General features: G+C 52.8%; 1 protein-coding gene across 3 annotated transcripts in view; it reads left to right on the top strand.

Annotated features, from left to right (window-relative positions):
- The window catches only part of Neurl1 (neuralized E3 ubiquitin protein ligase 1), an 82,633-nt gene that overhangs the window by 49,938 nt on the left and 8,594 nt on the right, over positions 1-24,101 (top strand). For 2 of the 3 annotated variants that reach the window (XM_057778200.1, XM_057778201.1), the window contains exons 2-3: positions 10,923-11,164; positions 11,498-11,819. In XM_057778200.1, coding sequence (XP_057634183.1) covers positions 10,923-11,164; positions 11,498-11,819 — 564 coding nt within the window. Of the gene's footprint in view, positions 1-375; positions 469-10,922; positions 11,165-11,497; positions 11,820-24,101 lie in introns of those variants that run through there. The other variant, XM_057778202.1, reaches the window with a different exon arrangement.

The following is a 24,101-nucleotide window of genomic DNA, read 5'->3' as shown; positions in this document are numbered from 1 at the left end:
CTGACCTGGTTCTCCAAGAGAGGTGAATGGATTTCTGGCAGACCCCCAAGCAGGGGGATGAAGAAAGGGAAGGATGCGGACTACTTGGCATTCTGTTTGCTGGGCTCCTGCTTGCTTCCGCTCCCGTCTTCTAGACTTCCCAGCTCTTGTGCCGTGGTCTTGGAAGCAACATGGCTAAAGTGTCCGCAGACTCGGGGGGACCCTTCCTTGGAACTGGAACTGGGCTCCTCGACAGAGTGTCTGGAGTCAGATCCCCTACAGATGCCCTGTGACCCTCCCTATAAGGCAGGGTACTGGAAAGTGCGCACCCATCTGCTGAGTCTATTGGACACCAAAAGCCTGGGAGAGGCCCAGGCAGGAAGGAGAGAAGGAGGCACTTAGAAACCATGGGGGTGGCTGATGCCAGGTGGCTGCCCTCTTCCAGGCTCTGGACATTGGGATAGTCATTACTAACTTAAAAATAAAGAGGTAAGAAAAGCAGGTTATTGCTTCTCGAAAAAGGAACTGTATTTTGTCCTGGGTCGGGAGGGCCAAATGGCAGGTGGAAAGCCCTAGAAGATATGTAACCTGGAGCCTGCCGGGGCAGTGTCAGGGACCTGGGCTTTGGCTTGAGACTTGGAATGGGCTGACTGAGGCCTGGCCTGCCTGCCTATGGCCCAGGCTCACTGTTGGCAGAGGGTCTGGAGCCAGCTGACATTTTCCACTGGGGTCAGACCTGGGCAGGCTTGAGGGCTGAGAGGGACAGAAAGGCCCTTGGGACACGTGGCCACTGTCCTCTGGCTGCCTTGGAGCCCTAAGAGCTGTCTAGCTAATGCTCTGAAGTAGACAGCATCGCTGTGATGGGCGTGGGACTGGGCACCTCTCGGTTCTTGTTGGTCAGCAGGACTAAGCGTAGGCGCTCACACAAGGCTCCTGGGATGACTGCATAGACGAGGGTGAACATGAAGTGGAGGAAGTCAGAAGGGCTCGGAGAAGCAATTTGGGTCCAGGGTCAGACGGAGTTCCTCTCCTTCAGGTGTCCCATGTCACAAGAGACAGGAACGTAATTGGGTGGGTATCTAGGCTGGGTGGCCGTAGGTGCAGATTAATCAAGTGTCGTATTTGCCTGCTTCCCTTCCCTGTCAAGTCAGGCCCCTGTCCTCAGCTTGCCCTGGTCATTGCCTCAGCTGCCATCCCGTGTGTGGGGGTGTGTGGAAGGGCGTGCCTGTGCCTAGCGGTATCCAGCCAACCCTGCCCATCTGTCCTCACGCATTCGTACCCATGTATGCCTTCCTGTTCTGCACACAGACTGCCTTGTGGCTCTGCCCCCTTTTAGAAGGTGAACAGGAATTAGGGGGAACACACAGATTCTGTGTGCTTCCTATGGGTGTTCCTACTATGCATGGCTTCCTTGGGTCCCCAGACAGTCACATGACCCTTGGTGGCATTTTGAAAAGCCTTGGGTTTGTTTCAAGCCCAAATATTTTGGCTTGCTGGGTGACAGTGAATGAAGAGCAGTGGCAAACACTGACCTTGCCCTCCGTGTTGGGTTTTATCTGCTGTGTGTGTACATGACATCATGTTTTGTGTGTCTGTGTGTTTGGTGTCCACAGATGGCATAGCTGGGTCTTGAGTCCCTATTTGTGTACCCGCGTGGTTATGAAGTTTTTGTATATTGAAGAGACTATGTTGTTCTTACTATAAGCAGCCATGCTTATGGTGTACCCTGTGATGGTGGTGGTGGTGGTGGTGGTGGTGTGTGTGTGTGTGTGTGTGTGTATTGGGTTGGTAAAGTGGAATCCAGCTCTGGGAATAGCCTGGCAGGGAACCGATGGACCCGATGAATTCCCATTTGGAAAATGATTTCTGCGGTTGAGTGGTTAGGCTCTTTCCCTAGGCAGGTTTCCGGGGCTGCGCCTGCTCTCTCAGTCTGAAGGGCAGGTTGCTGGGGTGGACAGGGTGGTAAGTCCCACAGGGAGGCAGCAGGACACTAGAGGCCTCCCCTCTCCCTTTCTTCCCCCTTCGTCTCACTTCCTCCTTTATCTCCCTGTAGTGTTCAGCCAGTCAGGGAATGGGCCCCTTGTTTGAGGAATATCAGTGACATCCAGGCGGCTCACCTTCAGCCTGGTCTCCAGACTTCATGTGCCCAAGCATCAGAAGATACGAGGGTTCGGTGATCTGAGAGATAGAGCCACACCCATCACAGAGGGAGACAACATTACCCCAAAGGGAAGAGGCTGGCTAAGGGCACACAGCTGGTGCTTCAGAAGAGACTTGTGGCCTTGTCTCACTGGATTGACTTCTTACTTTCCCTTCTTGAGTTCCTTAATCCTGAGAGCTGCAGCTGGGGCAGCAGCCTCCCATGGCCTTATGGGCCCTGAGATTAGCATGGAGCTGCTGTGGGAGGGGAGAACTTAGCCGCTTATAGCCCATGGCTGTGGAGCCACCGAGCCTTCCAGCTGGGGGCGGATAAACAACAGGCTGTCCCAACATAATTCAGCCTGGGACTTGGCCTCAGTGGGCACCGGAGGCCGTGGTCTGTAGGGAGAGGGAGAGGAGTGTGGAGTCAGGCCTGGTTTGGAGCTGAAGTGGGTACAGAAGTGTCGGGGAGCTAAGAGATGGTGAGGGTGAGCTGGGAACCTGGGTGATGAGGCCAGGAATGCTGTTGGCAGAAGGGGAGAGGGGCATGTCCTAGCTGAGAGCTCAAAGCTCTGTTTTTGCTGATTAGTGCCTAAGCTGGCCCCTGGATGGGGCGGGAAGGTCTGTTGGCAGAGTGGGCGGAAGGACCAAGTTGGCTGATCCAGAGGTTGTCCAGCAGCGTCCTTGGCATGGACTGAGCATCCATGAGGGTTCCATGGAGGGTCTCTGTCCACATGTGCTTGCTAGAATGTACATAGGCATAGGACCTGCTGCCTCTCCTCCTTCAGTACTGCTGGTCCTCAGGACAATGCTCCTTAGGTGTTCCTGCCCACTATTTTGCATGCCTACCAGCTACCTAGAAGTGAATAGTTGGGCCCAGCCCATACTGGAGGGGAAGAGCCCAGAAAAGGCATGAAGTCTAGGAGGTGTGGGGGTGGTTTACCAGGGACTAGGTAGGGGTGCTTCCTATAGACAACCATGTTGTACGGTGGGAGCATGAGAGAGGCTGGGTGTGAAGGATCTCGGATGCAGAGACTGGTGAGGGAGGGAGAGAGAGAGAGAGAGAGAGAGAGAGAGAGAGGAGAGAGAGAGAACACATTGACCCTCATGAAATTCTTTCTCCTCCAGTAACCATCTGTGTGTGTGCGAAGCGGGTGTGGCTCTATGTAAGGAGAGCTGAGGGTGACATCGTGTAGGGCAGGGATCATGTGAGCCACACCTTCCCTTCCCTTAGACCTGGTTTTGGGATAGTCCTGGGAGCATAGGGACAGTGACAGCAGGCTGAGTCATCTGGAAATCCCCTTGTGGAACCTTAAGGTAGAGTGGGAAGAAGGTCTCCTTCCCAGGTGATGATATCAGATGTGTGACTGCCGGCTGCTGGGAACATCAGATTGGGACTTCACTGCGAGCGAATGAGTGAGCGAGTGAGCGAGCAAGAGCGGGCAGGACGCTCAGCTTAGAGATGAATTTGTCCATGGGGTGGCCATTCTGCCATCCCTTGCCCTCCCACATCATCATGTACCCCTTTGGTGCGGCAGGCAGCTTCAGGCCATGCTATATGCATTGTCAGGGTTTGAGGGGGGAGGATAATGGGGTGTTAGCATGGCTTTTCATGCTGGGTCATGACAGCAAGAGCACACAAGACTGAAGGATCTCCAGATGGGCTCAGGGAAGGTGGAAGGCAGGGGACAGGCTGAGTGGGTCAGTCAACTTGTGGGGGCAGTGAGGAGCCCACGTGCAGTGTGACAGGTTTAGAGCTCAGAGCTCATCTCTGTGACCTTGGAAAGCCATGAGTTTTCAGGGACTGTTCTGAAAGCCATGAACCAGGACCATCAATATGGTATTGTCTTTTGCTGCACAATCTATTACCCCCAAACCCACCGCCTGAAACTGCAAGCGCTTAGCCAGCTCACTGCTTTTGCACCCTGGAATTATGTGATTTTCCTGGCGTCCCAGGGCCCCTGGGTTTTCTTTTCCCAGGCTGCAGTCAGGTCATTGGGACTGCTGTCTCATCCCAAGGCTCACCTGGAGGGGAGCCATCACCAAGATTACTCACAATTACTGGCAGTCCTTGATCCTCCCCACATCTCCCTACAGGCATGGCAGCTGGCCTCCCCTGAGGGAATAATTCCAGAGAGGACAATAACAGCCAAGACAGAAGTGACAGGTCCTACAACCCAAAGGGAGTGAGATTTCATCACTTCAGCCATGATCTACTTTAGAAGCCTACACTGAAGGGGAAGGAGCCACACAGGAACAAGAGGGCCCAGGGGCCAAGATGGTCCTCTTGGGCCAAGTTCAATAGCGGAGCTTCCCATGGACGCCCATCTCACAGGGTTTGGGAAGGTGAGACAGGCTGGGTAAGAACCACAGAGGATGCAAAGACTGGTACAGGAAGACCATCCCTCAGGGATCGCCTCCTTTCTCGCCAGCAGTGTGAGCTGATGGAGGGTCTTGTAGGGTTGTAGTCAAGTATGGAGTGTGGGATCTTGGGAAGAGAGGAAGTGTCTCCCTTCATTTTCTGGTGTCTCCACTGGCCACCAGACAGGGCTCAGCACAAAGCAGATGTTCAGATGAAAAAAAACCACACACTAGCACCGTGGTTCTCAACCTGTGGGTCACAACCCCTTTGGGGCCGAATGACCCTTTCATAGGGTTCACATAAGAACGTTGGAAAACACAGTATTTCCATTAAGATTCATAACAGTAGCAGACTTACAGTTATGAAGCAGCATCGAAAATCGTTTTATGGTTGGGGTCAGCACAGCCTGAGGACCTGTATAAAGGGTCGCAGCAGTAGGAAGGTTGAGGACCACTGCCCTGGCAGGTTCTTTTCATTATTCGCTTGAGCAACTATTCTGTGCTCAGAGCAGAACGTTGGAAAATATCAATGAACAAGATGGCAGCCCTTCCTCCAGGGAGCCTCGCTGTCCATCATGGGAAAGGGTAGACTCAGACAGGAAGGCAGAGAGTTGTCCGAGGGACTTTTCTCAGCTCTTGAGAAGATACATATGCCCAGAACCAGTGGATGCAGAACTGCCGAGGGAAAGCACCCTGGAACATGCGTGTGGTGAGGGACACTCTGCTTGGGTAGATAGGTCCCCAGAAGTCTGTATCAGGGTCCCAGAAAAGGGCCGGTCCATGGTGGGCAGGGGAGGGAAGGCTTTGAAGCTGAGAAATGGTGGAGCCATGCCTGAAGGTGAGGTCACTGGGGAAATGGAGGCCTGCTTCTGCCCAGCTGGACAGCATCTCCATCACCTGTCTCCTACCTTCTGGCTCCTTGCTCCTGCAGAAGGAGCCCCGGTCAGAGAATGCACACCAGCCTGTCCTAGTCAGGCCCAACATGCAGTGCGGTGAGACTAGAGCTACTTCCGAGAGAAGGCGAGGCTGCAGAGCTCGGCTCCTTGCAGATAAAATAAATGGACAATTCCTCCTATAGTCGTCACTTTTATTTAAAACAAAACTCTGTTAGACTCAGGTGTTAAAATTTGGAAAATTGTTTTGAATCAATGTGCTCCCCACATATTCACCATAGCTGGGAGAAGCAAGCATGTCAGCTAGGAGCTTCCATTTTTTAAAAAAATGTATTTTTTATTTTAAATTAGTGTATCTCTGTCTGTCTGTCTGTCTGTCTGTCTGTCTGTCTCTCTCTCTGTGTCAGGGGCTATCTGCACACAAACACAGATGTATTTTTTATTTTAAACTAGTGTATTTCTCTCTCTCTCTCTCTCTCTCTCTCTCTCTCTGTGTGTGTGTGTGTGTGTGTGTGTATTGGGGGCTATCTGTACACAAACGCAGATGCCTGGTGAGGCTAGGGTTATGGTGACTGTGAGTAACCTAAAGTGGGTGTTGAGGCAGAACTCAGGTCCTCTGAAAGAACAGTAAATAGTCTCAACCCATCTCTCTAAACCCATCTCTCCAGCCCCAAGAGCCTCTTTTTATAAAGAACTCAAGGTCCGGAGTGAGAAAGTAACTTGCCTAAAGTCACAGTGATTTCGCAGCCTGGCTGGAGTGTGAACTGAAGGCCTCCTGCTTCCAATGTTCATGGGTTTTGTTCTGGCATCCACTCCCACCCCTTCCACCTGTGCCCCCATCCCCGCTCGCTCCCCCGAAAGTGAGCCAGACTGTGTAGAAGGTGAAGATGAGGCCGGCACTTGTATTCAGAGCCAAGGGTCAGAACAAGGTAGCTTTAAGAGCCATGGGGTTCGTCTGAGCCTTGGAAGACTGGAGAGGTTTGCAGAAGCTCAGGTGGGGCTGGGAAATAAGGGGTGTGGTCAGTGGGACCAGCCGGGGCAGAGGTCATGGAAGTGGGAAGGGCATGGGGTGGTGTACCTCACAATGACCGTACAGCAGTGGCCGCTTTCTGAGCTGTCCCTACATTGTCTCATTTGATCCCATGAAGGCTGTGGTGACCCATTTCACAGATAGGAAAGCTGAGGCTCCATGCTCCACACACGGGGGAGATTGACTGGGCTTGGCGATGGCCAGGACTGAACTCAGATCTGTGCACTCTGACCGAGAGACCACACGTGTAAGCTATCATCTGCGGGTCTGTGTCCTGTGACATTATTGGGCCCTGCCTCAGGGTTAGTGCGCCTCGCACGCCCTCCCTGATCCTTGGCAGCTCTGCCATCAGACTCCACCGTAATTCAGAGCTTGCTGGGGGCCATGGGGTCTTTACTCCAGAGGAGGGTCAGGCCTGTGTTGGCAGCTTACATGCTCAAGGAAGACAAGGCCCTGGGGGAGTCTCACTCCTTGTCAGCATCAGCAGGGGCCCGCATGGAGGCTCCATGAGCTCGTAAACTTGTCCCCAAAGGGCTGCCTTGGACCTCGGCTGGGAGCTGGTGGCCGGATGGGGGTTCTGCGTGAGTAGCTGCAAAGTCTTCAGGCTCGCTATGGTACCTTTGCTGGGGTGCAGGTGTCTGGTTGGCGCCTCCCTCCACCTACCGCCCCAGAACCATGGGGAGATGAGCTCTGGTATTAAATAAAGAGTCGGGTAAAGCATCCTGGACACCAGCTGGAGGGGCACAGTCAAATCCTAGTTTTGTCTCTTCTTCTAATACTAACCTCATAGCTACCCTCCAAGTGACGGAAGGGAGCCTGCCTCCAGCTGCCCCATCTGGGTCCTTGGTGTCAGAGCCGTGCATCCAATAGTTCTCACAGCACTTTCTCTCCTCACAGCCCAGGGCATTTTCAGGTCAGACATGGCAGGAGGAGAGCAGAAGCAGGGCCTCAGGGTGGCAGTCGCCCTGACCAGCCTTGCCACATTAGCCACCTCGAGGGTCCCGTTCACAGTGTGGCCCACAGGAGCCTCTATGTGGTGGCCCTGGCCCGTATGAGGACTTTACACACTAGCGGTGTGCAGGACACACAGTTCAGATGCCTTTGTGTGGAGGTCCTGGCCCTCTCAGAAGAGACGTGCCAATGCCTGAGACAGCAGGGCAGACAGGAGGAGGCTGAATCCAGGAATGCTAGTGTCTCCACCCACCAGGACAGAGCAGCACCCATTTCACTTCACAGTTGAAGAGGACTTGTGGTTAAGGTTAGAGTGTCAGCCCACCTTGGCGTGGGGACCCCTTGTGAGGTAGTCTAAATCCTTATGAGCCCTTCCTGGGACCAAGTAATGGGGGACTTCAGTGGCCGGAAATTCTACTGGCTCACTATTGCCACCATCAGAAGATCTCACTGGTATTTTCCTCCACTATTTTGTGTGTGTGTGTGTATGTGTGTGGTGTGTGTGTATTGTGTAGTGTGTGTGATGTGTGTAGTATGTGTGTATGTGTGGTGTGTGTGTATGGTGTGTGTGTATGTGTGGTGTGTGTGTGATGTATGTGTGGTGTATGTGTGTGGTGTATGCACATAGTTTTGCTAGAGACCAGAGAAGGACACAAAATGTTTTGCTCTCCTGAGACAGGGTCTCTCACTACATGTGGAGTAAGGCTGGCAGCTAACAAGTCCCAGCTATCCTCCTGTCTCTACTCCTCTCCTGAGTGCTGGGGTTACAGGTGCCTTCACAACTATCCTTGTTATGTGGGTGCAGGAAGCGCTCTTACCCGAGGGCTATCTCCCCAGCCTCAGCCCTTGCTGAAGTCTAATGTCTGTTCAATAAAAATCATCCTTGGATCACTGTCACTATTAAGACAGGGAATGTTTCTGTCAACATAAACACTTCCTTCAAAATTCTATGTAGTCTCTTCCCTCACCCCAAACTCTGACCCCACAAACCTCAGCCTCTCCACTGTCACTGAGATGCACATAGTAGGTGAGTTCTTCCACTTTCCCTCAGAGCAGCCATCACCGCACAGACACACCCACTGCCCTCGCCCCTTCTCCGGCAGAAGTATACATACGAGTGGTTTGGGGCTGGCCATGAACCAAGCTGCTTCATACCATGTGCAGATCATAGCTGTGTTCTCGTTTCTCTTGGGGGAGCACCCTGAAGTGTGACTGTACCGTTGTATGGAAGCTGTTCCCTCAGGTAGCTGCTAACCTGTTTTCACCTGGGACTGCTTGTGTCCCAGCATCAAGTAAGGGATATACCTGTGCGTGTGTATGTGTGTGTGTGTGTGTGTGTGTATTGCACGTAGCTGGAGGCCAGAGGATGCGTGTTCTGGCCTGTCACTCTCTGCCTTATTCCCTGAGACACAAGCCCCAGCAATCCTGTCTCCATGCCACGCAGCACTGGGGTTACAGACACTAGTGCTGCCATGCCTGGCTTTCTATGTGCTCACTAGGGATTTGAACCTGGGTTCTCATGCTTGCTACTGAGCGCTTTTAGCTACTGAGCTGTTTCTCCAGCACCAGTAGCAGGAAACTAAGATTCAAGCAAGATGTATGAGACCATCTGGGTGCCCCTTCCAGTCAGGGTGCCTAAAACTACTGCTTCCTCTACCCTTTACCTGGGCTGACCTCCCACCCTCCACACTATCCAGTTCCCTTCCTAGGATGACCTCCGCCCTTCACACTACCCAGAGTTCCCTTTCTGGGATGACCTCACACCCTCTGCACTACCCAGAGTTCCCTTCCTGAGATAACCGCTCACCCTTCACACTACCCAGAGTTCCCTTCCTAGATGACCTTCTACCTTCCACACTACCCAGAGTTCCCTTCCTGGGATGACTGCTCACCCTTCACACTACCTAGAGGCCACTTAGGGAGCCCACCCAACTCTGGGACTCCTGAGATATTCTAGCCCTTGTGGCCTGATGGCTGCCAGAACCCCTGCATCTCTGATCAGTTCTAGAACATCTTGTTTTCCTGGAGAGAGCAGAGCCAGCCTTTCTCATGCTGCCCCACCCATTGGGCCTGGCACACCAGAATGTTCTCTAGAAAAGCGCGTGGTCACAGCTAGTGGTGGCCATGGAGCTTGGCGTCTGGGGCCCTCGAGAGAAGCAGGCCGAGATGTGAAGTGACATAGACTAAAGTGTCCTGACAGGCTTGGCCTCCGGATCCCTTAGGGCTGCCATTCCTCTCCCCTCCCCTGCTGAGAGAGTGGAGGGGTCCGTGCTGGCTGCTAACTGCATCTTGCTGTATTAGTAAGTTGCTGTGCTACAAGGACTAAAATCTGAGACACCCCAGAAGCCCTGTCATAGGTGACGTCCCTCCACCTTCCTCTGTTGTCATGGTTCTTTGCTTAAGATGACCAGATGGGCAGGCTTCATTTCCTGTTAGACTGGTGGGGCACGGGGAGCTGGGGAAGAGAGGGTACCGTGTAAGGATGCCACCCAGCTGCTGATCCTGAGGCACAGGTCAACCAGTATCCCAGGAGGGAAGTATTGCTCAGCCAATGAGAGCCAGAGAAGCCACCAGGTACCTTTTCCTGCAGTACTGACTGTTCCTACTTGTCTCCTGGTTGCCAGCCACACATCTGTAAAGCGCTTGCTCTGTCCCAAGCCTGTCCTGCCCTCTGTCCCACTGAGATGTTTACCAGGAAGGAAGGAAGTGCCATGCTTTTGTATGGTACCACCAGTGCTACTGGCATGGGCAGTGCTAAGCAGGAGTGAAGCCTGAGGTACATAGGGAAGGCCTTGAGGGAGGAACGTGACGTCCTCGACACTGAGGCTGACACTGGCTCCATGCTCAACAACTCCGCCACAGCCCTGCCTCACCAGCCGAGCCCCTGAGGGGCAAGCAAGGTTCCTGGTGGCTCTCTGGGCGGTGACCACTGTGTGTCATTTTGTATGGTGATTTCCATGTCCTGGGAAGGACTGTTGACTCCAGGACAAAGCCACATGTGTGCTATGTTTGTTCAGTGCCAAGGACAGAACTTGGTGTTTCGTAGGTGATGAGTGTCACGTATAAGATGAGGAGTGACAGAGAAGATGCTGGGAGTGGCAGCCAATTGTGTTGGACAGGGTGACGGGCCATCGCAGCTGATGCTGGAGGGGAGGAGAGGGTGGAGGTGGTGGATGGTCAAGAACCCAGTAGCCCAGTGGGTTCTCGACCTTTCTAATGCTGAGACCCCTGAGTATAGTTCCTCATGCTGTGCTGACCCCCAACCACGAAATTATTTTCGTTGCTACTTCATAATTGTAGTTTTGCTACTGTCATGAGCATAATGTAAATATCTGATATGCAACCCTAAAGGGGTCACGGCCCACGGGCTGAGAACCACTGCAGCAGCAGGTGGTGGCTGGGCAGACACAGTGGAGGGAAGGATGGTGGTTACAGCTGGCTGTGCTGGAGAAGGCAGACATGCTGGCCAGTGGGCCATTGCTCTTTCTTCCTCGGCCCTCCGCAACGAGACCCTGGCGAGGCTCTTGGTCCCACTGCGTTCTCTGAGGCTGTGGCCTATTCCTTTGCAGACTCCATCGGGGGCTCCTTCCCGGTCACCTCTCACCGATGCCATCACAAGCAGAAGCACTGTCCGCCTGTGCTGTCAGCCGGGGGGCTCCCGGCCACGCCGCTGCTTTTCCACCCCCACACTAAGGGCTCCCAGATCCTCATGGACCTCAGTCACAAGGCCGTCAAGAGGCAAGCCAGCTTCTGCAACGCCATCACCTTCAGTAACCGCCCAGTGCTCATCTACGAGCAAGTCAGGCTGAAGGTGGGCTTCCCTGACCCCTGCCTTTGACTTCTTTGGCCTGTTTGCTGTTCCGCTACCAGCAGCCTGCCCCCTCTCCTTTTTTTCTTCTCTCATCCTCACTCCTTTCCTAGCCTTCCTGGGTGATAAGACTCCATGGGAGTGGCTTTCACGAAGCTGTAGGAAGGCCCCCTGGGGTGGGGGTTGGGTGGGAATAAGCTACATTGCGAGTTTTCTGGCTGTGGGACATTCCTAAGAGTTGGCTGAGGGTGGTCTATAGTGAGCCCACCCCTTTCCCCTTGGTCATCTGACCACGGGGGAGAGGCTAGGCTGAGGGTCCCCACTCCCTGTGGCCAGATCACCAAGAAGCAGTGTTGCTGGAGCGGGGCCCTGCGACTTGGCTTCACCAGCAAGGACCCTTCCCGCATCCACCCCGACTCGCTGCCCAAGTACGCCTGTCCTGACCTGGTGTCTCAGAGTGGCTTCTGGGCCAAAGCTTTGCCTGAAGAGTTTGCCAACGAGGGCAACATCATTGCCTTCTGGGTGGACAAGAAGGGCCGCGTCTTCTACCGCATCAATGACTCAGCCGCAATGCTTTTCTTCAATGGGGTCCGAACAGCTGACCCGCTCTGGGCCCTGGTGGATGTCTACGGCCTCACACGGGGTGTCCAGCTGCTTGGTGAGTACCATCCCTCTGCTCCATCAGTCTCAGGACAGACCCTTCAGAGTTCAGGTGCTGGGAGTGACCTTCGTGCCCGTGAGTCACGGGGGCTGCACGGAGCCTAAGTGGCCCAGAACAACTCCAGGGCTTTCTATGAACTACGGTGTCCCCCTCCTGGCCACAGCTTTGGCAAGTGAAGCTTAGTGAGATCATGACCCACAAACCCCACCCTCAGAGTGCTTTCTGAGTTATACACAACTTTCACCACCAGAAATGGCAGCCCTGTCCCTGCCCTGGTGAGGTTAATGTTGCTTTCAGTAACCATTGTCAGTAGAGGCGTAGGTACAAAGCACAGCCACCCTGGGACTTTCTTTGAGGAGACTACATTCAGGGATGTTGAGTCCTTCACGGATAGGTGGTACAACCAGTTCTCCACACTGGGTCTGCCCAGCCCCAAACTACATCCTGGCCTACAGCTGTCCTGGCACCTGGGCTCCATCCTTACCCTAGGGCCTTTCTGCAAAGATTCTAAGTGTATGGGAGAGGGACACAGGAGGCACTGGGGGGGGGGTGTGTGGCTTCAGACCCCTCAGCTTATGTTAGGCCTTGCATGGGGAGGGGAAGGACAAACAGCCCATAGGAGCTACTAGGGGAACATCAGAAGATGAGGTGGATCATCAAGGGATAGGCTTCCTGGTCATGGCATCTGTCAGGACTGCCAGAGGCCTCAGACTGCTTAGGGTCACCCAAGGAGCTGGTGATGGAGGGGAATATAGCCCCGCCCGTCTTCCTAGCTTGATTGATATATGTGCACATGTATCTTCAAGTGTGTGCTTGCAGACGTGTGAACTCTACATCCAAACAGCTTCCTCATCTGGAAGACAGGTCCTGGGAAGAGTTAAAGTGGCTGATCACCACGCTGTCTTAGGTAGCAGAGACACGTCTAGCCAACACTTGCCACTTCTGTCCCCGTCTCTACTCCCTCTCTCTTGCAGAGAGAAATGCCACAGAGGGGGTTTAAAATCTGTTTCTGTTTTCCTTTCTGCCTTCTAAGCCTAGAAATTGTGGATGTTTTCAGAGCACTTTGACTTGAGTTTAAAAAAAAAAAAAAAAAAGCTGGGAAAGTAGAGAGAACGATGTGAATAATCGCCGGGAGCCCAGGTTCAGCTCCAAACTCCAGGAGGCTGTTTTTGTTAACTAACAGTTTGGGAACTTTCTGTTTTTCGAGTCAATAAAAGTGTTCCCGCACTCATGCTGACACGCTGAGAGCCCCAGACATGCTATTCCTGGTGGCAGCTACCGAAGAAGGGCATCCGGGCTGACCGGCCGGCCAGCCTCCTCCGCTTCCTCCATGTACTGGCTACACCTGAGGGCTTCCACCTGACAGAAATTATGTGCTTTAGCTAGCAAGACAGATCTGGGCTGAGTCCTGGTCCAGCGCAAGGGGTGCCTGAACCAGGTAGTTGGCCCGTGTGTACTGGGGGGTGGGGGGGGCGGCAATCATGACTGTGGTGCAGACTTTGGAAGTCTCAAAGGATGGCCATGTGAGGATTGGCGGATGCGTGGGAGTGGCTAGTGGCTGCCAGTCATCCCTGCTATCATGTGGAGGACAACTGATAACCCACGGTGTACACGGCCCCCTCCTGCTGCTCTGGTGTCCCCTGGGCCTCACACTGTAAGGCAGTAGAATTCCAGAGCTTAAGCCTGAGTCCCAGGCCGCTCATCCAGTCCAGCCTCAACCATCTGCTCTGAAGTGTCTTATCCGGGTCCCTGCTGCCTGGTGGAGGGCAGAGAGTGAGTGACTTATTGCTCCCGAGAAAGTCACCATCTTGTTGTTGTATGGAGAGTGGGAACAACACCCTGTCCTCCCTAAGCAATACTAAGAATACTCCTCTGCCCAGGGACTGCCCCCCCCCCCGCCAGGACTGAGAGCTGGACCCAGGGCCTCCAGTATGCAAGGCAAGTGCTCTACACTGAATGGGAGCTTTGAACTCTGCATTTTGAGACAGGATCTCACTGGGCCTCCCAGGCTGGCTGTGAGCTTGCCATTTTCCTGCCTCAGCCTCCCAAGTAGCTGAGATTACCAGCCTGCGCCACCAGACCTGGCCAAGAGTGACTTTCCTGACAGTTCCCACTCTTGTCTAAAGGCCCAGTTTGGAGGCTTCCTCCTCCCTGAGAGACCTCTGGGTAGAATTTCTCTATTCTGTTCTCACTACAGCTCTGTAGTCTCTGGGAGCCTCAGTCCATCCTTGTGTCTGCTTCCTCATAGGACAGGAGTTTCTTTGCGGAAGGAACCCAGGTCCTACCCTGCCAGTGTCCTTTAGAGAGTAGTTCTCCACCTGTGTCTCGACCCCTTTAACGGGTCACTTAAGATGGTCAGAAAATGCAGATTATTTTCATTACAATTCATAATAGCAAATTTACAGTTATACAATAGCAGTGAAAATAATTTTATGGTCGGGGGTCCTGACAACACAGCAACTGTATTAAAGGGGCCGCAGCATTAGGAAAGCTAAAAACCACTAGAGACTATCTTGTCTAACCCTGCAGGTTTCGCTGGGTTTAGTTTGTAGCATGGGAGGAAAGAATGGGGGCTGGCTGAAAGGAAGTGCTGGGAAATGTTAGTTAAAGAAAAGAACAGGTGTGTGGGGCTGAAGGAGACCAGCCCTATGCTCAGACAGCCCCGGGCTCTCTGGGCAGTTAGGGAGGCAAAGGAGTCACCAGGACTCAATCAACTTAAACCCGGATGTAAATTGCTAACCTCTGTGGTCATAGCATCCCTTTCATCTGCTGGGAGGCTTCCATCGTTAGCTCACTTAACCTAGAAGGGTGTTTTCCATCCCCATTTGGCAGGGAGAAGACTGAGGTCTGTGGAAGGCCTGCCCTGCCCATGTAGGGATGTGACTGAGCTGGGTCTGAACACAGAGTTCCACCATAAAAGCAGAGTTTTTCCCACGGCCCTCCAGCGGGTTTCCCGCGGGTTTCCTCATAGAAGGAAGCAGGAAAGCAAAGGAGGCTCAGGTCTGTGGCGGTAGAATCTTGAGAGGTTTCTTGAAAGATGAGGCTCAAGTTGGGCCTTACCCATTCTAGGAGACTGGACAGGTGGGGACAACGGGTGTGCCTAGTGCCATGGGGCCTCCGACATTCAGGGTACTGAGGGTAGGTAGGGTGGAGGCTGGAGGAGAGTCAGCAGGGCCTCGTGCTGGCTCTGGAGCCCAGGCTGTCCAGCCCAGCCTGACCCCCACCCCTTCTGTGACTATACATGGGTTTGTCCGGAGTAGTTCGGTTGCCCTTGGAACTGCTGCAGGCTACTCAGCCTTCTCTGTGAGGCCGAGGCCTATAACTGTTGTTCCGGCATAAATCACTGCAGTCCCTGGCATTTTCAAACAGGGATTATGGCCCCTGGAGTCAATCAGCAGATTAAAATAGCTCTCCATTTTGCATCTCCTAAATTGACTTGTGTGTGTGTGTGTGTGTGTGTGTGTGTGTGTGTGTGTGTAGAAAACAAGAGAGATGGGGGCCAGGGGTAGAGATGGGGAGGAAGGTTGGGGAAGAAGATGGATTGAGAGGAGGAGAGGATAGGGCAAAGGCACGGATCCCGTGTTAGGGTCCACCATGCCCAGCCTATCTGAATCTTTCGTGTCCCCCCTAGCAGCCCGCTCGCTCTCCTAACAAAGTTGTCCCCTTCCTTGGGGCCAGTCTGTCTCTCTTGGGCTGATAATTTGACCAAAGATTATTCGACCATTAGAAACTTCCTCCAGGTTCCCCTGGCCCCTCCAGCTTGGTGTGCGGAGCCAAAGCCCCCACCCGTCCTGCCCGGTGTTCAGAGCACAGGCGTACTCAAGTTCTTGGTTCACCGTGTGTAGTAGGTAGGAACACATTCACTATTTGAGCCAGCCCATAGATGGATGGGCTGTGTCCCTGAAGAAGTAGACGATTTAGAGGCTGGGGACTTAACTCTCCTTCACTGTAGTCCAGATACAGTCAGCAGGCTGACTCCAGGCCTTCCAGGCCATGTCCCCATGTGCCAGAGCTCAGTAGCTCACCCTCTTTTCTGCGGGTGCCCTGGCCCAGACCTGGGATGGTATCTCCAAGAATAACAGCTTCGTACCTCCAGGAAGAAAGGCCTGCCAGCAACCAAATAAACACAGCTTTTATGGGGTGATTAATACTAGAACAGATAAACTCCTATCCCAGTTTCTCGTGGTCTCCTTGCTTCTCAACTTGGTGTGGAACACAGGCCTGTAACTTCAGCATTTAGGAAATTGAGCAGGAGTATTGTGAGTTCAAGGCTAGCCTGGACTACATGATACTGTGCTCCAAAAAGAAAACGTTGGAAAGAGCAGCCATGATCTTGCAAAAGGCTGGTGAGCCCAGACTCCACTCACAAGGTGTCCTGGACCTCATGCTGTGCCTGCCATGGCCTGGGCTCTGTGCAGAGAAAGGAGAGTAATGGGAGAATTGAAAACCCAGCTCCTCAACCTTGATGAGTTTTGCACCAAGAGACATGCCATAACACAGCTATGAAGTGGGATATGCCATAACACAGCTATAAAGTGGGACATGCCATAACACAGCTATGAAGGGGGACATGCCATATCACAGCTATGAAGGAGGACATGCCATATCACAGCTATGAAGGGGGACATGCCATAACACAGCTATGAAGGGGGCATGCCATATCACAGATGAAGTGGGACATGCCATAACACAGCTATGAAGGGGGACATGCCATATCACAGCTATGAAGGAGGACATGCCATATCACAACTATGATGTGGGACATGCCATAACACAGCTATGAAGGTGGACTTGCCATAACACAGCTATGAAGGGGAACATACCATAACACAGCTATGAAGGGGGGCATGCCATAACACAGCTATGAAGGGGGGCATGCCATAACACAGCGATGTAGTGGGACATGCCATATCACAGCTATGAAGGGGGACATGCCATAACACAGCTATGAAGTGGGACATGCAATATCACAGCTATGAAGGGGACATGCCATAACACAGCTATGAAGGGGACATGCCATATCACAGATGAAGTGGGACACGCCATATCACAGCTATGATGTGGGACACGCCATAACACAGCTATGAAGGTGGACTTGCCATAACACAGCTATGAAGGGGAACATACCATAACACAGCTATGAAGGGGGGCTGCTGCCATAACACAGCTATGAAGTGGGACGTGCCATATCACAGCTATGAAGGTGGACTTGCCATAACACAGCTATGAAGGGGAACATACCATAACATAGCTATGAAGGGGGGCATGCCATAACACAGCTATGAAGTGGGACATACCATATCACAGCTATGAAGTGTCCCAGATCTGATTCTGCAATTAAGTGTGGTCCAAAGTGTTAACTGCAGGGTGCTGCTGAGAACAATCTTGGAGGACGTCTGTGGGAAATGAAATCCAAGTTGGTGAAGAGAATGGAGTGGCTGAAGAACAATTTAGCCATAAATGGGTGCGCACTGGCACAGAGTGGGAGTGAGTCAAGAGGGAAGTCCCATTCTGGAAGGGAGCATGAAGAAGAAAAGCAGCAGGCAGCTCGTGGCCATGAGGGTTGTGCTCAACTGGGCACACACATGTACACACACACACACAGAGACACACAGGCACACAGACACACACACACACACACACACACAGAGAGAGAGAGAGAGAGAGAGAGAGAGAGAGAGAGCTAAATGCTCCGGTGGCTCTGGTCTGGAATTTGGAATCCCCAGTCAATCTGGACATGAGATCGGTGTGACCAGACCTGGTGCCACATTGGAGTGGTAGTGGCACTCTCTGAGGGCTGAAAGTGGTGGCTTGCAACGGTTCTTAACCTCTTATCCCTCTTCCCAAAGCATACTTCTAGGTCTGGATGGAAAGCTTCACCTACCTGCTGGGAGGTGTTACTCATGAAGACTCAGATGGCTTTGGGCCAGATCCAGATTCTAGGGGGCTACTTATCCAGGGCAGTGGCCCAGCTTTGCAGCCCTGCAGCAAGAGCCTCCTCAGTCCCAGAGACAAGGACCCGGGGCTGTAACCGTCCCAGGTGTGCTGAGTGTGTGCCTTACACGGCTGAGAGCTCCGCTGTCACCTGGGTGACCTTGCTGCTTCCCTGGCTTAAGCAATGTTTATGCTCAGCCTTAGCAGCTGGGATCCAGAGGCAACTGTAGTTAAGAAACCTGTACCGGTCCCGGTACAGGGTAGACAGTGGGGATGCTGAGCTGATGAGGGTTTCTCCCTCTTTGACAGTTTTCCCTAAAAAGAATAATTGGACCGGATATGGTGGTGCACAGATATGGGAAGCAGAGGCAGGAGGATGAAGTCATGCTCAGATACGTACTGAGTCTGATTCCAACCTGGGCTACATCCAATGCCCCCTCTCCCCAAATCTTACTGTTCCTTCTGCAGAGACTCTTCCAGGCATTCCCTTTTTCTTCTCACTTCAGCAGGTCTTGCAAACTGTGACAAGGCCCAGGCATGAGACCCTCCACTGCTCCGTCTTAGCTTCTTCCTTCCCTTCCCCTGGATGGCACACCCTCCCCTGAGCGCCTGGGGCCCATGCATTTTTCAGTGGGTTGCGTGGTTCATTGTCCTGTTTTCTAAGGTGCTGTGCACCTTTTGTGCACAGGAAAGGGTTACATGTATTTTGCAGTAGGTCTAATGACTTGCAGCTTGCCGTGCAGCGGGTAGTGGCTTGTTTGAACCTGGAACCTAGGCTGCACTGCCTTCCGGCTTCTCTAGCTGTAAGTCCCGCTCAAGTCTGAACGCCTCCCTCTAGGTAATGACCCAGGATCTGTCTTGTCTAGAACAGGGCGTATGAGAGCTCATGGCAGGAAGGATCATCTACTCATGTTGGGTAGACGTTACCAAGAGTTACTGCAATGTTGGACCAAGAAGAGGTAATGGGGTCTAGGGTATCTGATTTAGTATAGAGGGCAGGTCTGACTGCCCGATGTCCCCAGATTCTCAAGAGCTTCATCTGGCTCTCCTGTCCTAGAGCAGACTAGCTTGGGCAGCATGAGATCATGTCCATGGATTACCAAACCTGGACTGTCACCTACAGAAAAGGCAATGCCACATTGCCACCTAGTGTCTCACTGGCTGCAGATGTGGTTCTAGGGGCCTTGGTAAGAACTGCAGGGGTAAGAGGGTCATAGTGGGATCTGAGGAGAAGGAGGAGCTGGATCCTGCAGAACTGGGGACCAGGCCTTCATTTCAGAAGCAGGAGAGAGCCACCAAATTAAGACCTGACCCAGCGGCTTGCAAGTTGTGGGCAGTTCCCAGTGTCTCTTGCCTTGGCCTCCAGATTGCTTGGGCATAATGATCCATGCCCCACTTGGCTCACCAGTATCTTCAGAGGCTCCCAGATATAGGAAAGTGTCTACAGTGTGAGAATTGGTCTTGTCTTTAGGTTAAAAAAGAATACCCAATTTGCCATATTTGCCGTGGTCACCATCACCAAATAGAAAACTCCAAGGCTGGGCATTGGTGGTGCATGCCTTTAATCCCAGCACTCGGGAGGCAGAGGCAGGCGGATCTCTGTGAGTTCGAGATCAGTCTACAAGAGCTAGTTCCAGGACAGGCTCCAAAACCACAGAGAAACCCTGTCTCAAAAAAAAAAAAAAACAAAAAAAAAACAACAACAACAACAACAGAAAACTCCATGCATGTCGGGCAGTGGTGGCGCATGCCTTTAATCCCAGCACTTGGGAGGCAGAGGCAGGCGGATCTCTGTGAAAAAGCAAAAAACAACAACAACAAAAACAAACAAACAAAAAAACCAAACAACTCCATGCATGTCTTCTGTCATGAAGGACAACCATGAAGTCTAAGATTTGGAATGAGACCTGTGGTTCTCCAGTGGGGTTCTTTGGAACCCTATGGCTCCGTAGGACATCTCTGAGACAGCAAAGTGCAGAGACATAGGGAGATGGGCGTGGTGCCCCTGCCAGACTTCAGCTACAATGTCTGGTGGTACTGAAACAGAGGTACCCCTACTTTAAAGATGAACACTTGGGGTGGGTGTGGTGACTCACACCTGTCATTCTAGCCATTTGAAGGCTGAGGTAGGAGGATCACTGTGAGTTCCAGGCCAGCCTGAGATACAAAATCCTGTCTCAAAAACTGAAAACATACAACCGAAGTTAATAACCAACCAAAACCAAACAAACAAAACAGAAGTTTGAGAGCCACTACATCAAATGATTCTCGGAACCTCTGACTCCATGATTCAACCAAGGAGTCTGACTTCAAATGATGCTGGGCCAGTCTACACTTCCCTCAGAGGCCTCAGGAACATGTTTGTTTCTTCTGGGCTGCCCATAACTGAGTTCAAAGGGAAAGGGTGGAGGCCAGTGTGGTTTTCAGGGTACTGCCCAGAGGGTTGGCTCATCTGAGCTGTGTCTTGCCTCCCTCCACGGCTCCTTCTCCCATCTGGGTCAGAAGCAGACCAGCAGGAGGATGTTTATGGAGACTGTAAATGTACTGGCAGCACCTTCCAAACGGGGGCCGGCTGCTGCAACCCCGTGCTAAAAGATGGCCCAGCGCTGCGGATGTGAGAATCCAAACAAACAAGAGTCTGGGCTGGTGGTGGCCCAGCTTCAAAAGAGGCCCCTAAGCCAGTGCCAAGACCCTGTCTTGGCCACCCTATGCCGCTAGCCAGGCTAAGCTGGCCCTTAGTGTTCACCACCAGCCACCGTTACCCATGCCTAGTTCAGGTGGAGTTCCACAAACTTGGATGTGCCTTTCACCGGCTGCCCGTCCTGCTGCCTGGGCAAGTCCTTCTCAGCTTGGGAGAAGAATCCAAACCAGGAAAGCTTTTGTTTTCAAGACAAGGTTTCTCAGAGCCCAGGCTGGCTTCAGATTCACCATGTGGTTAAGGATGGGTGACTTTGAACTTCTGATGTTTCTGCCCCTGCCTCCAAAGTTCTGGGATTACAGATATGTATACCATAGGTGCCTGGCTGGTCAGGAGTTGAATATCAAACCCAGGTCTTTGTGTATTCTAGGCAGGCATCCTACCAAGTGAGCTATGTGCCCCACCCAAGAAGAGTTATTTCCCAACAGTTGGAGTTCTACAGACACAGGGGCTAGGAGGGTTTTGAGGTGGTGAGCTTTCCCCAGGGGCCTTTTAGGCAAGGCTGAGTGAGAAGATGGCAGGGGTCCATGGGTTGCCTACCCCTTCCCTTTCTTTGAGCTCCTATCCAATGCTAAGACTCTTGCAACTGAATCTGATTGGATTCTTCTTGCCTCTAAGCCTAAACTAGCTGCCTGCTGATTGCCAGGCCCTAGGTCCAGGCCCCTTCTTCTCTGCCTATGGCTCAGTACACAGGGTAGTAACAGCTCCACCCTTCTGCTCTGGTCCAGTACCACTGCTACGCCCCAGAATTGGCAGGCACCAAGGGACACGAAGTACAGTGGCTGAACAGCTTCCCTCCCACCCCCGAGACAGGGTTTCTCTGTGTAGCTTTTGGAACCTGTCTTGGACCTTGTTCTGTAGACCAGGTTGGCCTCGAACTCACAGAGATCTGCCTGCCTCTGCCTCCCGAGTGCCGGGATTAAAGGCGGGTGTCACCACCACCTGGCTGAGCAGCTCCTCTCAAGATCTTGTGCCACCTCTCCCTCCATCACTAACCCCTCCCAGGCGGGCAGCTGATTACATAACTTGTTGCTTCCAAATGTGGGGCCGTCCATGGCTTGTGGCTCCAGGTTGCCCTCATCCTGGGAGAGTCCCAAGATGTTCTCTTGATCTGGGGGCTGGACACGGCTGTGCCGCAGCTCCATGTTAGCTCACCCAGAGGCCCTTTGCCTCTGCCATGTGCTGCATGCTCTACGTCTCAAGTTGCAGCTATTCCGGGGCCTCGCGCAGCTGACCCGCGGCTAGGACAGCTATTTGGAGCCTGCTGGCTGCCCGCAGCTGCTCCTGCGGAGTGCTGGAGAGGAAGGGGAGAAGACATTCTTGGGCTCGGTCTAGCCAGTTCCAGCTGTTCCTGAGCCTCAGCTCCTAGCTCAGCAACATTTCCAATAAGTGCGTTTCCTAGCCTGCCTGTCTGTCTGTCTGTCTGCCCCTCTCCGTCCACCCTTGCATTCCTTCTCCTTTAATCTCCACATGGAGCTGCTTCTCCTGGGATTTTAGTCAGTGATTTCATCCAAAGAGCATTTCCTGGGTGCCCACCGTGACTTTCATGTCTACAGAGAACATGGACAGCCTATTTGTGTGGGTGTCTGGTGCTGGGGTTTGAACCCAGAGCCTTGTGCATGCTAGGCATACGCTTTACCACTGGCCATGCCCCCACCCCAAAATGCTAATGTCTGAAATTGTCTGGGCAACGGGGCGTCTGCCCACCCCTGACCTGCCAGAGCTTGTCAAGACAGGCTTCTGGCTCCATTCTCTAATGCTTTGGGGAAGTTGCTTACACAAAGGCCACCAGCTAAGTACCAGGTAGAACATTTACTGCCTGGTCTGGAGTGCCCTAGTGCCCATGGTGACGTGGAAAGAGTGGCTCGTACTGACATGTGATCACATGTGCCAGGTACTTTACCAAGTGTCCAGTGGGCCTCACCCCATCACATCCCTGAAGCATCCTTCCAAGGGGAACCTCAGAATACAGGCTTTACAGAAGTCAGATATGTCTCTCACAGCCGAAGAAGAAAGGTCCCATGAGGTTAAACCACTTGTCCAAGGTCAAGTCAGGATTTGAACCCAGACTGATAACTTCAAATTCGCTACACTCAACTATGTTCCTATCAATATATTGCCTACCAGTATGTGGATTTTGGTTACAAAAACCAACTAACTGATACTCAAAGTACTCTTAAGTTGTGTTATTTGGAGTACATAGTCACTCTGAACCTTGAGCTCCTCAGGGCACACCTGGAGTACTGTCTGGGTCTATTCCTTCTCTAAGTGGGAATGTGTGTCTGCAATCTTCAGTATGGAGGGAGAGGTGAGGAGATGTGACCTCCTACAGGCTCAGACATCAAGCGGTGTGGTGCTTTAGATACAGAGATGAAGAATTCAGTTTAAGAGAACCCGATACTTCAGAGGACAAAGCCCTTTCTTGCTTATTGAATTGCTTCCTCAATTAGTGTCCACAGCTTTGGCCTGCACTGCTGTGAACTACATACATCATGGCCTGCTCAGCTCCAGGACTCAGGACAGCCTGTCCGAGAGTATGGGGTAGCCCGTGTGAGATCTTTCCAATAGGTCACGGGTGGGCCTCTCTGAACCATCCACTCCTCTTCTCCTTGATTCTTCTGTCTCCTCTCTCAACTTCCTAGCGTCCCCAAGGCCCAGCACTGGAATCTCTGAGGGGTCAGGGCCCAGGCTTTCCACACCTATTTCCCTCCCTAGACCTCCTCTTCCTTCCTGTCCCACCTTTCCCCCTCACCTCTGCCTCTGAAGATCCCCAGTCTCCAAGCCATTGCCGTCGTTGTCAGAGTCAATTCCCTGGAATAATCGAGTTTTCCGGTTGGTTCCCTCCTCCTTGCCAAGGCAATACTGGGAACACCAACTCGTCAGGCCCCAGGAGGCTTTTGGAGCAGCCTGAGACTTAGGAAGGGCAGCGGCTAACCTTCCTGAGTCCAGATAGCAGCTTCAGGGAGAGGTAAAGAGAGGGGCTTTGGCGACTCCTCCACCTTCAGTGGAAGGCCAATGATGGCTCTTCTTGCTGGCTTAGTCTTTTAGGCTTTGCCAGAGGACTTGGGCACCCCAGTCACCTCAGCACAGGGAGGCATAGGTCACAGTGTGGCTTACAGTGGTGTCAGTCAGATTTGGGAATGCCAACTCTGCAGAAGGGGTTCTATTTGAGTGTGATTCTGGGTGGTGGTGGAGCATGCCTATAATCCCAGCACTCCAAAGGCAGAGGCAAGTGGATTTCTGTGAGTTTGAGGCCAGTCTGGTCTACAGAGAAAGTTCCAGGACAGCCAGGGCGACACAGAGAAACCCTGCCTCGAAAAACCAACCCCCCCAGTCCCCCCCCAAAAGGGTGTGGCATTGGGGGATGGACAGACCTTGCCAATATTGAGTCTACTTACTCAGTGGCTGTCACCCAGCACCCCTGAGCAGTATTTACAGTGGGGTGGCCTCCTCGGGCTGTCTGAAGGATAACATTTGGGGTTAGCACATGTTGCTGTCATTGTAGGCTACAGATCCACAGAGCAGGGACATAGCATACCCTTGAACGAACAAGGCTGGAAGCAGCTGTTGGCATGAAAAGGAGGTGCTCGGGATGCAGTGAGACACCAGCAGGTGTGAAAAAGGAACACGTGCAGTGCGCAGCAGGG

This window comes from Chionomys nivalis, chromosome 8, assembly GCF_950005125.1.
Source record: "Chionomys nivalis chromosome 8, mChiNiv1.1, whole genome shotgun sequence".
Classification (NCBI taxonomy): domain Eukaryota; kingdom Metazoa; phylum Chordata; class Mammalia; order Rodentia; family Cricetidae; genus Chionomys; species Chionomys nivalis.
Note: the sequence above shows the minus strand (reverse complement) of the source record. Positions and strands in the feature narration are given on the sequence as shown.